Source organism: Plectrocnemia conspersa, unplaced genomic scaffold, assembly GCF_051122295.1.
Source record: "Plectrocnemia conspersa isolate PC_06_02 unplaced genomic scaffold, ASM5112229v1 ptg000004l, whole genome shotgun sequence".
In the NCBI taxonomy this organism is placed as follows: domain Eukaryota; kingdom Metazoa; phylum Arthropoda; class Insecta; order Trichoptera; family Polycentropodidae; genus Plectrocnemia; species Plectrocnemia conspersa.
The window spans coordinates 11,148,436-11,166,210 of record NW_028277168.1 but is presented as its reverse complement, the minus strand read 5'-3'; the positions used below and the strand labels follow the sequence as shown (position 1 = coordinate 11,166,210).

The following is a 17,775-nucleotide window of genomic DNA, read 5'->3' as shown; positions in this document are numbered from 1 at the left end:
ATTTATATTTTTTATCATCTTTTATATCTTTAAATACCTCACAACCATATAAAAAAAAATAGGATTAAATGCCATACATCCTAAAAAGTTTAAAAGTAAGGTCAAAATATTGGCTATTCTTCGCTTCTGGGATCTCTCTAACCCTTTTAATTCTTTCCATATAAAAAAGAAGCAGTTATATATTTTCAAACTATTGATTCAATACTATAATACCATTCATTTAATATTAGATTTGTATTGTTATAAGACAAAATAAAATCATATTGATTTGTTCACAAAAATACCGTATGTATATGAAAAGTATAATTTTACCTTCTGTTTGACTTCATTATTTTACTGATAAGATAAAAATTATTTTAGAAATTTATCATGAAATTGTTATCATATAATAATAAAGTTGCTATATAAGATTAATTTAGTATATAATGTACTTGCCTATTGTTTGAATACATTAAATTCCCGCTTGATACATTTCTTATTACTACTGCTTGTAATTTAAAAAACTTCACGTAAAACAATAATTAAAAAGTATTAAAGTATGATATAAATACAAAAAATTATCATTATAAGATATTAATTATTATAATGTCATTCAGTTTGTAAAATAAAAACGAAATATTATTTAAACTAGCAATTAGAACTTGTTCTAAAGTGAAGTGCATTTAATAGACGACAACTGTCATTACCAATTTTAGTGTTGCCAGCATTAAAATAGTTTTTGGTCCAAAAGCACAATATGTTTTATTGTAAATAATAATTATATACTATATTTAAACAATTTAAAATTAAACTAACAATTCAATTATCAAATATATTTGACTTTTTATATTGATGAATAATTATTTTAAGAGTATAATAGATAAATATTAATTAAATTATAATTTTTGAATTGAATTTAAATTTTTGAAATAATAATATTTATTAATTCTTGTTTTAATGCAAGTCAAATAAAAATCTTTAAATTCAAGACTATTTGAAAAATAACCATTGTCACATACATATTTTTTTACTAGAAAGAGTAAATATTAATTTTATACCTTGATTACGACGAAATACATTTTTGACAGCGGGAGGTAATGGGTGGCAATTACAGATTAAGTGCGAGCCCGCCAGGTCGTTACGATAAGAATGTCCGATACGCCAGTGTTACCAGAGTGCCGTCAACTTTTGACCATAATAAACCCAAATTAGTATATATATATATATCACTCAAATGACGATCTAGACCTGGTGTATTTTTGAAATTTAAAATGCAAACACAAGCAACACATATACAGTGCATAAATAAACCCGCCACTTTCACTTCGATCGTTAAAACTATTCGGACTGAGCAGTCACTTTGAATCATCCAGGGTTTATATTGTTTTGAATTATACCACGAAATAGCAAAACAGCAGGTTTTTAATATAAATCAATATATACATATGTATATGTATTGCTCACGTGTATCGTGCGCCGGTAAAGCACAGTTTTAAATGTTATTTTTATTATATAAATAAAGCATAGAAATAAGATAAACCAAAACTTATTTTTAATATTTATTATTTTATTTTTTGCAAAATATTTTAATTTATCCTATAAGTAAATTTTCTGTTAATTAGATTTCACGTTTTTCTTTGCTTGAATCGTTCGTATGCTCACCTGAAATATAAGAATAAATTATATATTTTTTAATATTAAATAAGGAACTTTGAACTTACTCTCAATTTTATTCCATAGTTGAATTTCTGCTTTTCCAAAGACAATAAATATTAAATTGCTAATAAAATATACACCAGCACTGATATAGAATAATAACCGCCATTGTAAAACATCAGTCTTAAAATAAATTGTAAGAAAAAAAGTTAATTCATATTAATAACGGAAAATGTAACAAACCAGAACTTGTAAGGCTTTTTCGCATCGAAGCTGCATTGTGGATTGCTCTAATAAATTATAAACTCAAGTAATAATAAAAGATTATACAAACTGGATCTATAAGAATAACTCCAGCTATTATCGGTCCCAAATGACAAGTAGCCGCAGCCAAAAAGTTTGTTATTCCCAAAAGCATGCCAGCATAGTTTGGTGCTAAGTCTATATGATTCATCTAAAAGTAATGTAGTTTATGTCACAATATTAGAATAATAATTTATAAAATTATACCAAGAATCCCATTGAATTGATAGCGTCCAAGCTTATGATAAAAGTTATTATTATGATTGCTAAAATTGTATAACCAGCTGGTACGAATGCCAAAAATACCATTGCCAAAGCAGGGCCCCATGTTCCTGTAAAATAAATACATATTACAAATATTCACAACATAAAAAAATAATATATCTTTAACTCAACCAATAGTATTAGCCATTTTTCTGATTGTAGCAACTCTGCAGTATTTTCTGTTTAAGAAAAAGTCCGCTATAAAACTTCCAATGATGGCAGAAATCCAAGCAGATGCATAAAATATTGCTGTGAGTGCTCCTGACTAGTTTCATTGCATTGTTTAAATAAAAAATATGAATTTTTGTATATAATATATCTAATTAATAAAGCATACTTTTCCTAAATTCAATCCTAATGCCATTTTTAAGTAGCTTGGAGTTTCTGTTAACATTACAGTGAAACCAAAAACTGCCCCAATTTGTGCTACCGCTAAAGCGAGAAACGGTACACTGGTGATGATTTTTAATACTGGTATTTTAAATTTCTAAAAAAATATATATGATAGTCAGTTATTGGTAGTGAAAAGGTGCTGCAATAATTGCAGCACTCTTTCACTACCAATAGCACAGAGTGTTGTCACACTGTGTGCTATATGAGGTCAACGAAATTCTATTTATCAAACGAATATAAATTAATATTATATTTTTACATATTAATTAAATGTAATTGTTTTGGTGAATAATCGTCTATGTATGCGTATCAAGAAACCGTATAAAATATAGTTGTACTGAACGCTAAAAGAAGTATAGTTTTTATTCTCGAAGACGCACATTAACCGTAGGGTCAATAGAGAAGAGGCGCATGTGTGAGACCAATAGAAAGTTTAACTAAGCGATCCCTTATGGTTGGGTAAGATGATTTTCAGTCAGGTATATCTTTATGTAATTTAATTATTCTATGTTTTTAAAAATGTACTCTTTACTTGCGTATATGTTTTTTCCTTTATTTTTAATCTTTGAATATTTAGAATTACACTCCGAGAAGTTAACACAATGTTGCTTTAATACTCAAATTAATTATATGATTAAATTTATTTGCGATTTCCAAATGAAATATAATTTAAGGTTTGATATAATTTTCACAAACTATATTGGAACTTTATAGGAATTTTACATTCTTCGTTTGATAGCATACCTTATTTTTTGTATCTTCGCCCAAAGATTCATGTATGTATCTTTTCTCTTCTTTTGATATATTTTTATGCTCTAACGGCGAATCTTCTCCAAAAATCAACCAAACACACCCAACCAACAAACAAATTCCACCAACTATGTAAAATATTAGAGGCCAACCGATTTTGGTAGAAGCTAAGTAACCAGATGGTAATACACCCATTATTGTACCAATGTTGTTACCTGAAAATACAACACAAAATAAAATTTATGACGGAAAAAGCAAAATATATTTCAAACGCTGCTACAAAAAAATGCTACTTTTATTGATGTTTTAATTTTATTGTAATATAATAATTAAGAATCTGTGGTGACCACACACATATGCCTACGTTTAAAAGGATCTAATTATAAAAACTTTACTGTGACTAAAATGATTATACACCAACAAGGAGACAATAGCGTAAAGGATGGACCACACAAAACCCTTGTTATGACCAGAAAATCACATAAATAAAACACGAGTTTTGTTCTTATTGTAAATATTCTCCGTTATTTAAAGAATATTTCTTTGCTGCTAAACGATCACGGATATAATAAATCACCGGATCCACAAGATTCCCGTTGCAATTTAATACGACCTTGGACAATGCCCATCAAGCGAATGACGCTTTCTAAATGCGTATGCTTATTTCTTCGTTCTAAGAAGCAACTGCAGCTATTGGCTGGATGATCGCTACATAATTGTCATTGGTCAGCGAGCTTTGCAGCCCTGGATACTTAAGTCTGGACTCCGATGCGGAGAAAACTCCCACCGACAGACGCGAAGATACGAACACGATCATCGCAACAAGAAGAACTGCCTCCAGACACTCTCGCTGCAGACACCTACAAGACCAGCTTCTCCAACACTGCTCGGAGAAAACATCATCTGTCGCAATTGTAATATAAGATAATAAAAACTCTAACTATATATCACGAAAAGTCTTATATTTCTTGCATTTGAGTCTCACGATATATTAGAGTTTAAAATATAGCTTTAGGTTATCTTGTAAATTATTTGTACTTACCAGAGTATATGAACAATCCGATTCTGTTTCTTTCGCTTAGTGGAGCCCATTTACTAATCAATGTGTGTATAGAAGGAATGAAAAATCCTTGAAAGAATCCTTGCAAAACCCTACAAACACAGACAGCTTTCCAGCTACCCTAAAATGTTATATTAAAATATTTTTTCACGTTCATTTTTATTTGTGTATTTTTTTTATGAACTCATATTTTTATTACAATTTTTGCGACATGTGGCATGATTAACGAAAAAAATCCACTCGACAGTAGAGCAGTAGCCAAAAAATATTTTCCTCCAAATTTGACAGTCAATACTCCGGCTGGTATTTGCATGAGAGAATATCCCCAAATGAACGACGACAATATGTAATCTTGTTGTTTTTTAGTCCAATTATATGTCTAAAAATATAAAATCATTAATAATAAATTATGGTTGCTTTTTTATATTAATAGCATCGTATCTTCTGTGAGAAAGGAGCAACTACTGTTAAAATTTAATGGTAACTTTATGGCAAATATTTTATATAATTTATAGCAGGAAGAAGTGACATTTCTGACCAAAAAAAATGAGTTAATGGACACCCATTTCACTTAAGAAAACTGTTCTAATTTTCATTTAACAATCAGTGAACTTTATGAACAATGCAGAAAGTAGCCCTTAGAACTGTTCTCTATGAAACGATCTCTACTGGCGTCAGGTGTCAAAAAATAAAGCAAGAGTGACAAAAAACATGTTTACAAAAAAAAAAATTCAATCAAAATAAATACTTTCTTTTTTCATAAATTGTAACCTCAAGTAATCATTTTATATAAAAGACATATTAGTTCATCTGAACAATTATGAACCAAACCTGAGCTTCACTATCTGTGTTGTTTGACATATCAGACATAGCAATCACAGCTACACTGATACTAGTTCGCACAATATATATCACTATCACGCAAAAGAACATAATTAAAGCTTGTTGAAATCTAACGCTTTTCAGCCAAGTTCTTTTCACATTTTCGCCTCTACCTTCCACTGTTTCACATTCTATATCCATGTTGAGATGATTACAACTATGTCACACTAAGAAAAAATAAAATGATACATAAAACACTTCTTGAATATAACATCAAATATGACTGACAAGTTTATCGTCGAGGTTGAACCTAAACAAAATAATTGGGATCACTCATGCACAATACATGTTATACAATTTAGAGATAATGACCTTAAAATACTTATATAATTAATTGTAAATATTTATTTAGACGTAAAGCAAAAAGTTTTTCATATCCGTAGTAAAGAAAACGCTAAATACAATTTATTTTAATATTTTATTTCACAATATAAATATAATATCACATTTTTGTACATTTAAATACTAATTATATACTATAAAACTATTTATTCATTAGTCCTACAGCTTCCGCATTGATGATATTTTCATTTTCTAAATCACCTAATAACAATATAAAGTATGTATGTATGATATTCTGAAATTAGATTTAATTATTATATGTCAATTATTATTACCTTTTTCAATTTTACTTATTCCATTTTTAACATTAAGCTCGTTCCAAGGTTGTCTATCGCTGCTGCCGAATATCAAAAAGAATAGATTCGTAAAGAAATACACGCCAGCCGTAAACAAGAATACTATTCTCCATTTTTCAGGATCAGTCTTTAAATATAAATGTTTGTGTTAGAGCTTCGATTGCTTAAAATATTAAAATAAATAATAAAATAAATACATCATCAGTTAAAATATAGCCAGCCGTTATTGGTGCGAAAACTCCAACTGCATTTGCAATACAATTAGTCAGAGCTACTAATGAACCAGAATAGTTGGGCGACAGATCAATATGATTCATCTGAAAAAATCCGTAAAAACATGCAATCAAACAATGATATATGTTGAAATTAAATTTAGTACAATTACTTTAATTTTTTATTATATAACTTAAGAAAATGTTTTTTAATTCAACAAATTCATTTCAATCCATATAGTTTGTAAATGTTAGTAGCCACAGGAAACAGCTGATTTCCACTTATACGTCAGACTAGATCCAATTAAGAAGTTACTGGAATCCAGGAGTTTAACCAAATCTCAAAAACGACCTGGAAACTACGTAGCGTAAAGTTATGGAAAATTTGTAATCATGGCTATAGCTTCACAGTTGAAATATGGGAAAATAAGTTTAAATCGTGTATAATAATTAAAACTAATATAGTTTTAGTCATTTATAAAAAAAATAATTTTGATTTAATTATGAAAAAATTTCACTCATACGAATAATAATAATAGTTTCTAAAGGAGATAAGCTAAGTATGGTGCTTTAAAACATAATTGATATCACTATGTCATTGTATATTCAAGTAGTGATATCTTATCTTGACGTCAATGTTGCGCATATTAAGGCATAAAATCAAACTATAATGAATGATACAATCAATTTTTAGAAATTTTGAAATATGATTTATCATACGCAAACCTTACATACATATAAAGGGTGTCCCAAAATTAACGTAAGATTTGAATTAAATAAATTGTATTAAGGCTCTACGTAATGTGAATAGAATTTTCTATAATTTTGATAAAAATATAAATAAAAATTCATACCATATAACCCATATTCATTCCAGAAAAACATCCCACAATCAATATTATGAGTATAATACTGATGGTTTCTTGTCCAGGTGGTACATAACCCAAAGCAATCACTCCCAACGCAGGTAGCCATTCACCTGAACAAAATTATTGTCTATAAACACGATTAATTAAGTAAGAACGTTCGAAGTATCAAAGTACCAATTGTGTTAAACAACTTTCTCGAGGTTGCCACCGAAACCAATTTATGATTAACTATATAATCCGATATGAAGCTCAATGCAATGGCGCCGAAGAACATTGCCGTGTAAGGCAAGGCCGATAACAAACCACTCTAAAATGAGAATTCCAAATTTAATTATTGTGATTCTAAGTTTAAATATAAATTAATAGTACCTTTTTTATATCAACTCCTAAAACCCTCTTCAAATAGCTTGGAGTTTCAATCAAGAAAATCAAGAAACCCCAATTGCAACCAACGTGAGCCAATATTAACGAAATTACTGGCAGTGAAGTTAATATCGATTTCCAGGGTGTTTTTAATTTCTAAAAATAGATATCGATTAAAATTTCATTTTATATTTTTGTAAAATGTAAGATTAGTGTACTTTATTATTTGGAGGTTTTCCTAGCGATGCTTCTATGTATGACTTTTCCTCTTGAGTGATGAATTTACTGGTCGAAGGAGTATTAGCACCAAAACATAACCATATAATTCCCGATAATATAGCCAATGATCCAAATGTGTAAAATATTAAAGGCCATCCTATATTTGTCGAGGCCAATAAACTCGATAATGGCATTCCCACAATTGTGCCTATAGCACTTCCTGAAATACATCATTGAATCTCATAATACCTTTTTTAAATGTTTTACAAACTATTTTTTTTTTTTAATTATTTACCAGAGTACACAACATTGCTTAATCTACTCCTTTCCTGATTTGGTATCCATTTGCTTATGAAAGTATATATACAAGGGTAAAGAGCAGCTTGAGTTAACCCCTGCAATGTCCTTAGGGCACACAGAACTTTCCAGCCTCCCTAAAATTAGTATGTGTAATAAATATTTTTTTTTTAAATAAGTATATTATTTTTTTATACTATTTTAGCGGTCAATGGTGTAATAAGGCACGAAAATCCATTCACAAACATAGCGACACATAATAAAACTTTAGCTCCATATCTTTGTGATAGTTGACCGGCTGGAATCTGCATTATTGTGTATCCCCAAAAGAATGAGCTGAAAATAATATCTTGGATTTGCTTGCTCCATTCGAATGTCTGAAAAATAAAATTAAAATTCAAATAAATAATCTGTCATTGTTTATGAGAGATACAAAATGGCGCGATAAAATAAATGCACTTCTGATTTACATATGATTTATTATATTGTTTGTGTGAAAAGTTTATAAATTTATTACTAGATAAAAACATACACATTTCTAATAATACATTAGTTTATCTTATTATGCAATCATTGTTACTATTATAAGGATTGTTATGGCAAGTTGTATAATTTTTTATATTTAACGTGATATATTAGGCTCATAATTGCATTTGTGGCGACCATTGCTACGACAAATGAGATAACACCGTTTCTCAGAACCAGATTAAAACTGCTTTTTAATAAATATAGAAAATATGATTTACTGATATTAAATCCGCTAAGTCATGCTTTTCAAAAAGTTTTTTATTAACGAGAAACCCGCCTCGTAAATTTTAATTTCAATGAAAAATTTTTGTGTTAAATTAGTAATGTAAATCTAAAATACACTGGCACTAAAGATCCTCACAAAACTAATTTTTAAAGATTTGATCAAAGAGTCAACAAAATGCATAAAAAACTGCGACGTCCCGTATCTGCAATGATCAATCAAAAAGGTTCGATTCTCTTGCACGACAATACGATTGCTCCTCCAAAAGTGAATTGAATTTGCCTTTAAAATATTTCCATATCCACAATACTCACTAGATATCTTACAGCAAATTAAAACACAATAATAAATATTGTTTCATTGGTACATTATTTGTTTGATAAAGTAAAGCATCAGCTGAGAAAAATGAATTTGACAGTCATTAACCGTAATTGTTGAATAATAATAATAATAAGAGGAGAACTTTTATAGCTTTTAATTCATATGTTAAGATATTCAAACCATAGAATAATAACCATGCCAGTTTTACAGATTATTTTTATAAATTGTTTTGTACCTCTACACTGGTCGAATTATTCTTTTCAGTCATAGCCACCATGGCCACGCTCATATTAACCCTCATCATGTATCCAACCATCAAACACATGAAAATCAAAAACACTTGAACGTGTCTAACACCGAATCCGTACGCTGAAACATCGAAGTCAATAAATCACACAATATCTTATTTGTTATTAGAAAAATCCGACAAAAACTCACAATCGACTTGTTTATCTCCTTCGAATTTCGTCTCTGACCTCTCGTCCATATTTAAAAATATTGTCTTCAAACTATGTCACTTTGCGAATGGATACGACAGAATGAGCGAATCGCTTCTCTAATCGCCATATAGTACTTATAACACACTCGAAAATAGCATTACCACCAACGAACGATTGTGCATTACAATTATAAATCACGGCAATATTGTAAATCATAATAAAACAAGCTTTTTCGCGATAGGGTACAAGTTTATTGTTTGTTATGAAAATTCAAAACACAATATGAAACAAGGTTAGGGAAATAATATGACTGACGCCTTTTAGACGTCATACGATGACGATTTTTTTTACCTAAATGAGATATATTGTTTCGCATTACGGGTCGTTAGATATCAAACTTGATTGCGTCACTAGGTGATTAAAACATTATTTGCTTTTTGATTTATTTTTTGATCAAGACAAATAAAAATAATTTATTATCCTAATTAATTGCGTAGAGAAACAATAAATTAAATACTTGACAACAACAAAATAAATGTTAACTATTAATATATCTTGTAAAAATTTAATACTATAAATAAAATAATTTTAATACATATAACACCAAGCAATTTACGTGATTTTTTTCACGTTCATGTACTTTCGAGTCTCTATATTTCGCCAAAATTACTTTGGCATCATCAGGAGAATTTTCTTTTACACTTTTTTTAGTCGTCACAAAAATATAAAATTTTTATCTAGTCCCCTACCTGCCCTGCGAAAACAACCGTACTGAAAAATATTCGCTCGTTATGTAATAATTATTTTATTCGATCTATTAATTAGATACAGCACTGTTTATATTGAAAACTGTTATTTTATTTATACGCGATATGTATATTAAAAATTATTTTATAAACATATATATATTAAAAAAATATATTTACGTATTTTTCAGGATTTTCCACATTTTTTTTAGTACACTTTTTTTACATCGCGCAGGGAATGATTTTTTATTCGCACTTCTTTATTGATTTTAATGTTAAAAACACCTTAGTTTGAATATTATTAGGTGCATACTGAAAAAAAAATTATCGATCGCTTGTCGTATTGTTACAATTAGGTGTATATCTTATATTAATTAAAAGCGATATGATTGTTACAAAGAATTTTAATGTGCTTATTATCAATTAACAAATTTATATAAGCTCTTCGGAATATATAATATTTGGTGTTTACTCGGGAGTTGTAGTTTTTTCTTTAGAATTGATACACATTACTTCTTCTTTCTTCATTTCTGTAAGCATTAAATATAGAACATATTAAAATCATCATAAATAATAAATATATAATAAGTTTAATTATCTATAATAATTATAAAAAATATACCATCCACAAATTTATAAACTAGTTCAGTTTTAGCATTCGAATTGTATAAAAAATACTATTCAAAAAGATTTTGTAATGAAGTTTTTCACTCTTCAAAAAAATTAAGAAGTAATGATTTTATTTATTAATAAAACATTAACTACCGCTAATGGTCGGATCCAATAACCACAAATTATTATTGATTATGTTACACATTTTACAATAGACATCTGTTACACGTGTTACAATAGACACACGCTACAAATAAAGCAAATTGTATGTAATTAATTATTTACTCGTGTTGCGCATGAATACGTAATTATTAATATTCACACGTTCTCAAATTAAATATTTACTATAAATATGGAGTAATTAAGCAAATAAAGTGAGTCGTAAGACAGTATACAATTAGAGTCGCTAGAACTACTGTCGTGTTATTTCTGGAACATCCCCCACACAGTTTATTGCCTTCTTCTAAAGTTTTATATAACCTTCTTTCACCTTTCTGATTAATTACTACTGCATAGTTACAAATATTTTTTGGTTTAGAATTAAAATAATGAATAAGAGACATTTTTTCATTAAAAAATGTTTCATTGAATGAAACAAGTAGTAGTCGTAAGGGAGTCCAATGAATATGTGGCTGCGATAAAACTTATGTACCTATGGTAATGATATTTAATGGAAAATGCATGTTAATATTTTTATATATCAGATAAGCTAATTGAAGGACAATATGTTTTACATATTTTGTGTTTGTTACTTAGTAATCAATGGTTGTAATAATAATCTAAATTCGTTAACATATTGTACATGTTAATTACTTCTCTTAATTTTAACAATTTCTAAATGTATATTATATATACACTGTTATTAATTAAATATAAATAAAAATAGAGGTCAAATAAACAAACGTCACGATTAAAAGTCATTGACATAAAAATATTTGTCCTTCAAAAACGTCATTAATTATTTGCTATTGTACTCGATAAATGAAATCGCGATCACGTTTGATAAAAACAAGTCATTCAATTAAATTTAATCTGTGTTAATTATCATACTCACCAATATCTTCTTTATTTGGTTCATTCCATGGTAAGATATCATGAACACCAAATACCATAAATACCAAATTTGTGCAAATCGCTACAGTCGCCGTCACTAAAAACACGTTTCTCCATTGAGCCGTATCAGACTATAAAATAAAGTATGATGAATATTTTTTTATATTCTCAGTCAATCGACGCACTATCTCAACTGATTGTATTAAATCACAACACATGTTTAAATGTATATTATCTAGCATATTCCATTAATACATATAAAATTACCGCATCTTCCAATAGATATCCAGCAGTGATTGGTGCCAAAATTCCAACGACATTTGAAACGCAGTTTCCCAAACCGACTATTGGTCCAACAAAATTAGGCGCTAGTTCAATGGGATTCAACTGTAAATAAATTAACACATCAATACAACAAATATTATTCGTATGCTTCAGTGGCGTAGCTTTGCGGCACAGGGCTTCTCAATATTTTAAAATGCTAATGCATATTTTATTATTCAAAACTATATAAATTTTACGTACCTTATCCTTTCACAGTAAATTTGTATTATGAAGCAAAGATTGTTGAAATGCATATACGATCAATGTTTTGCGGTGAATAATTATAACACTAAAACAGTTTATTAAACATGCTAAGCTAGATGATATGCTTCACTAATAATTTTAAAATTTTACTTTTGAGATAAATAGTAAACCTTATTTAAGCGAAATTATACTAAAAATCAGAAAAATGTGACATGAATAATGCAAGATGTGCCGCATTGATTTATGGGGGATCCTACATATCGTTAATTGAACTGTGGGGGGTTTTAACCAGCTGCATCGTTAACTTAACTATCATTCAAACGAATATTTCAAATTTATTATGAAAAGAAAGTACCAACTCGCTTCGACAAAAGACCTACCAATAGAAGAGAGAAATCAGTGATGAACAATTTCACTGTAAGAATTTACAGACCAACTGTTAGCATGTCATTCAAACGAATATTTAAAATTTATTATGAAAAGAAAATACCAATTCGCCTCGACAAAAGACCTACCAATAGAAGAGAGAAATCAGTGCTGGACAATTGCATTGTAAGAATTTACAGACCACCTGTTAGCACGTCCGTTCCGAGTAAAATTACTCTTTTGTGCGTAAAGGATGCACGACACAATGCATCCATGTTACCCAAAAAACAATATGATCATCTACACCTTTATTAACGACATCGAAAGTGGCCACCTTGCAGTTTCACTTCAAGGTGTAAACATATTTTGTTGGTGAGACCGAAAAGATATGCAATTGACCCACCAACATTCTCCGCTGTGATTCACTAGAGCTGCCCTGAATCAAGATTATAAAAAATATGACACATTGTCACATCATGAGACAGCAGACGAGCTCAGACAGACAGCAAATAGCGTTCGAGTTAGAGTCAGTAGACGGCAAACGAGCGAGGTCCAGAGAGGACAACGAAGAAAATCCTACAGCACTCAACTTGACACGCCAGCTTAGTACTTTCTGACACTATGTACATATATGTTGTGGTAAATTTCACATAAATTTAAAAAACTGCTGCCAGCTTTTCCGGCGTCTTAATTCCGCCTTAAAAGCCAAAAAAACAAAGTTTCTTCACAAACAAACCCTTGACATAAATCATTAAATTAAAACACACAAGGACGTAAACAATGACTACGACAAATTTATCACTACTTATACAACATGTTGTGATTGTCGAAACAGCGTTTGAATAATACGCATTATCTTGTTCAGCGAATAGGTTTTGTTATCCATCACAAGGATTCGTTTATAAAGGCTCACCCAGGAGCTTTACTTATGCTTCAATAGTAGAGGTAAACATTGTAAGTTAAATTTCACAGTAACGACAATTTGGCATAATAATCTATCTAAAACGTATAATACTCAACCCATCAGTTTATATGTATACTTGTTTACGTCATATGGGTTACTACAGAGGCATATTAAACGTAATAAAATCATGATTAGTAAATAGTCATGTGAAGACAGGTATAAAAGGCTTATCGAATGCGAAGTTAAAAGATTGACATTCATCAAGTTTTTGTTATTCTTAGATGCCGCTAGAGACAAAAATCTAAAGTCTATTGAATGCACTATTTCATCAAGAAAATCTTTGTCCGTTTCTATCATGAAAACACACCTGAATCAATACTACGCCGCATTTGAACCATTGTTTGTATGGTTATCTTTGTCCGGAATTGTATAAATAAATAAGTAGTACATATTCACTTAGAATAAAACTACAAGTTCCACCACCGACATATATAAAAATGTATTAAATATTATAAGTTACCATATATCCAACGTAGGAGGCAGACAAGACACCAATTGAGATTGAGAGAAATAAAATAGACAAGGACACTTGCTCCTTTGGTATAAAGCAGAGAACTATCAAACCAAATGCAATACCCCAAGCAGCTGAAATGTTTATTATTAAATAAATAATAATTATTTTTAATTTTATATATTGTATATAATATATACATAATAAAAATATATAACCAATAGCACTAGCCGCCTTTCTAACCACTGGTATAGAAGCATATTTATGTTTAATTATATAGTCAGATATAATACTGCATATAAATCCAAATACCCACATAGTCATATAAGGAATCATCATATATAATCCACTCTGTTTTAAATTAAATAAATTTATTAGTAATCTAACATAAATATGAACCAAAATATATGTTATATTAACATTTTCAGTGCTGATATTCAATGCCATATTTAAAAAACTCGGTGTCTCCAGCATCATCGTTACAATACACCAATTGATTCCTGTCATTGCTGTGGTATATACCCATACGTGTCGAGAGGTAACTATCGACTTCCAAGGAGTTTTGAGAGCCTTTTATAAATGCAAAAATAATATAAAATATAGTATATAATCAAATATTTTTTTTTTTAATACTTTTAGACCAATTTCGTATCCCAGTGAAGCGTCAATGAAATTCCTCTCTTCTTTGCTAATCTTTCGATGTTGTGAAGGAAAGTCAGCAACAAAAAAGAAGAATATAGCAGTAACTAGAATTGTGATAGCCCCTACTATTTGAAAAGCTTTTGGCCACCCAAAATGTCCTGATAAGTATCCAACTAATGGCAAACCTATTATAGTGCCGAATGGAGTTCCTATAAAAAATATTCAATAAATAAAATGAAAAATATTTTAAATAAAATATTGTATATTACCTGCAATTATAAAATTAGAATGTCGTCCTCTTTCGTTCAATGGCGCCCATTTGCTTAATATTGTATTCATCGCAGGCATAACAGGAGATTGAAACAATCCTTGAAGCATTCTCATCCCACAAGCAGCTTTCCATCCTCCCTACATTTTTTCATATTATATTATCTTAATATTTAAAATAATAATTCAATACGATTTCTATTAAATACCATAGATATGACTAAAGGCATGACCATTAATAGTAATCCATTCGCCAATAAGGATAGCATTATAATAAATTTTCCGCCATACACATGAGCCAGTTGAGCACCGGGGATTTGATTGATAACATAACCCCAATAAAAAGCACCCAATATGTAGTCTTGAGTCTTTTTATCCCAATCAAATGTCTAAAAAATTATTTATAAAAAAAATATCAAAATATATTTAGTTTCTTAGATGTATTTATTACTTCAAAATCTGTAGAGTTGTCTGTTTTATCCGTCATCGCAATTATAGCAATGCTCATGCTTGATCTAACCACATAAGCCGTTGAGAAAATTGAGAATAATAATAATGTTTGGATATGTCTGTATCCCCACCCATATTCTGAAATAACTATATGTTAGATTGTCATATAAAAATAAAAATCAAGAAATTTATTGTACATATTAAATTGTAAATTTATTTCAGGGTTTTTATCATGTCAGAGTCACCACTTTTAAGTGCTTATCACGTCAGTGTCACAATTTTTGCTTTTTAAGACCAAATTGGTATGTCTTTTTAGGCAAATATACGCAAGAAAAGTTGACAACAATTAATTTAATATCCGAGTAATATTAAATCAAGATGCGGCTCTTAGAAGTCAGAGTCTTCGCTTGTGTGTCGGGTTGTAATTGTAATTTGAGAAGCTGGAATTGCCGTTGTCATGTCATGTTCTCGTGTGGCTCTCTGAATATCTCTTGGCGATCTGCTAATGTCCCGAGTTGTCTTGATCTCAGACTCGATGTCTTTCTGCTGATGTGACTTCTGGAACACACCTCTAAAATGTGTTCACGCCTTAAGAAAAAAACACGGAATAGTAATAGAAGCAGAATCAAAGTATTGTCTCTGGCACGTGTCTTTTCATATATAAGATGTCATATTCGGTACCCGTGCGCGATTTCCTTTCTTCACGTTAGTCTTTTTTGGTATGCATATCTCTTTGATTGTCTTGTGTGTGGCTTTAACTTTAGTAACGGAGTAATACTACTATAGTAAAAGAGATTTATTTTTTCGTTGTTCAAGTGGTCGTTAACGTGACTTCTCAAACTGTGTACGGGTGGTTAAAACCACCCACATTCGTACGACATATTTTAAATTAAATATTGCACGTTTAAAATTCTAAAAACAATTTTTAATTTATTCTTATTAGCATTGTGATAATAGCATAATATTAGTTTTTACTAGTATATTTTTTTGGTTAAGTAAAAATAAAGTAAAGCGAATGAATTCTCGAGATTTTAGGGATCTCGCTCGATTCGGTGGAGCTCCGATTGGTGCTAGTTTGGCAGTTTATTTCAAATCGGAAGTCTAAAAAGAATCATTCACGGCAATGATACACCTATGAGAGAATCAATAAAGTTTATTTTAGCCCTCGATCGTCGACTTTTCAGGGCAGAGCCAGACTCTTTGCTATTGTATAATACATATATTTAAAAAAAATTATATAGGTATAATTAGCAAAGTTGTCGTTCTATACAATGTGTGATTGGAACTTCGGTACCTGTTCGCAACGCATTCCATTGCATTTGGCAGCGACCTTTTAGTGCAATTGTTTGGCGAATATATTTGGGTAATAATAAAATATTTGGGTAATATATTTGGCCCTATTACTTGTTGTAAGTATTTTTTAAACTGTTAATAAATGTCCGCTCAGATTATTAATATCCATTATTTACGCTGACGGTGAAAATGGATGCAAATCAATTAAAATCTCTTTCATAATAATAAACATAATCAATGATTTAGTCATACGTTACAATCTTTTTTAATAATAAAATAGTATGTTCAGAACTCTTTAATTAAATTAAAATCATTATTTAACTTAACGTGGGTAATAATTGTGTGGAATTTAAATTGATTTATTAACTTGTTGTGCAAGTTAATTTTATTTTTATTTATTTATGATAAACTAGCAAATGTTGTAAAATAAACGTAAAATTCTGTACATTTCAATAAATCAATCTATAAATACACATGTATATGTATTTGAAAACCTGTATTTATCGTATAGTTACTACGTCGAATTTATTTTACAGAAAAGAACAACAAATAAAAAGATATACATACATACTCATAGTGGAGTTTGTATGCAAAATATTTAGATATTATATTTATGTTATGAAATGCAATATCTTGTGCCGATATTTCGATTGTGGAATTATATTTAAAATAGAGAGTTAATTTATTGTATATCGCCATTTTATTTATTAGTAATTTTATTATTTTTATAATTTAAAATAAACTAGTGACACTAAAAATACATATAAAACATTAATTTCATACCAGTAATAGGTTCTCCTATATTCGCATAATCCTTTTTTTCTACGGCCATTTTTTGAGTAGGAAGTATTTTTTAAATATACATATGCGACCAAATTTCTTGCCTTACATCACATAACTGGCACATAAGGTTTTTCACCTAATTTTTCATACACTTATCTTTTAGAAGACAACTCAAGTAGCATAATTTACGATATTGAACAATGCTATTAATAACTGGGACGCG

General features: G+C 29.4%; 3 protein-coding genes across 4 annotated transcripts; all 3 read right to left on the bottom strand.

Moving 5' to 3' along the window:
- Nucleotides 1-1,523: 1,523 nt before the first annotated feature.
- Nucleotides 1,524-5,420, bottom strand: LOC148235883 (putative inorganic phosphate cotransporter). Its single transcript, XM_088184045.1, has 10 exons — nucleotides 5,237-5,420; nucleotides 4,605-4,784; nucleotides 4,388-4,526; nucleotides 3,340-3,560; nucleotides 2,540-2,689; nucleotides 2,335-2,467; nucleotides 2,146-2,270; nucleotides 1,970-2,089; nucleotides 1,701-1,818; nucleotides 1,524-1,641 (listed from the first exon to the last, which is right to left on the bottom strand). Exons 1-10 carry the CDS (start codon nucleotides 5,336-5,338, stop codon nucleotides 1,598-1,600), a joined length of 1,332 nt encoding a protein of 443 aa, XP_088040171.1. The 5' UTR covers nucleotides 5,339-5,420; the 3' UTR covers nucleotides 1,524-1,597.
- A 268-nt stretch (nucleotides 5,421-5,688) lies between these two features.
- On the bottom strand, nucleotides 5,689-10,376 carry LOC148235882 (putative inorganic phosphate cotransporter). Its single transcript, XM_088184031.1, has 11 exons — nucleotides 9,396-10,376; nucleotides 9,193-9,326; nucleotides 8,083-8,262; nucleotides 7,884-8,022; nucleotides 7,588-7,808; nucleotides 7,376-7,525; nucleotides 7,181-7,313; nucleotides 6,992-7,116; nucleotides 6,123-6,242; nucleotides 5,905-6,052; nucleotides 5,689-5,830 (listed from the first exon to the last, which is right to left on the bottom strand). Exons 1-11 carry the CDS (start codon nucleotides 9,442-9,444, stop codon nucleotides 5,772-5,774), a joined length of 1,458 nt encoding a protein of 485 aa, XP_088040157.1. The 5' UTR covers nucleotides 9,445-10,376; the 3' UTR covers nucleotides 5,689-5,771.
- A 153-nt stretch (nucleotides 10,377-10,529) lies between these two features.
- On the bottom strand, nucleotides 10,530-17,685 carry LOC148235881 (putative inorganic phosphate cotransporter). 2 transcript variants are annotated; one of them, XM_088184033.1, is made up of 11 exons: nucleotides 17,553-17,685; nucleotides 15,478-15,623; nucleotides 15,236-15,415; nucleotides 15,029-15,167; nucleotides 14,751-14,968; nucleotides 14,538-14,687; nucleotides 14,336-14,468; nucleotides 14,127-14,251; nucleotides 12,076-12,195; nucleotides 11,810-11,939; nucleotides 10,530-10,673 (listed from the first exon to the last, which is right to left on the bottom strand). In XM_088184033.1, the coding sequence occupies exons 1-11, from the start codon at nucleotides 17,599-17,601 to the stop codon at nucleotides 10,612-10,614; spliced, it is 1,452 nt and encodes a 483-aa protein (XP_088040159.1). In that variant the 5' UTR covers nucleotides 17,602-17,685; the 3' UTR covers nucleotides 10,530-10,611. The 2 variants fall into 2 exon arrangements, with proteins under 2 accessions (XP_088040159.1, XP_088040158.1); XM_088184032.1 differs by having other exon boundaries at nucleotides 15,478-15,614; nucleotides 17,553-17,682.
- Between the last annotated feature and the right edge of the window lie 90 nt (nucleotides 17,686-17,775).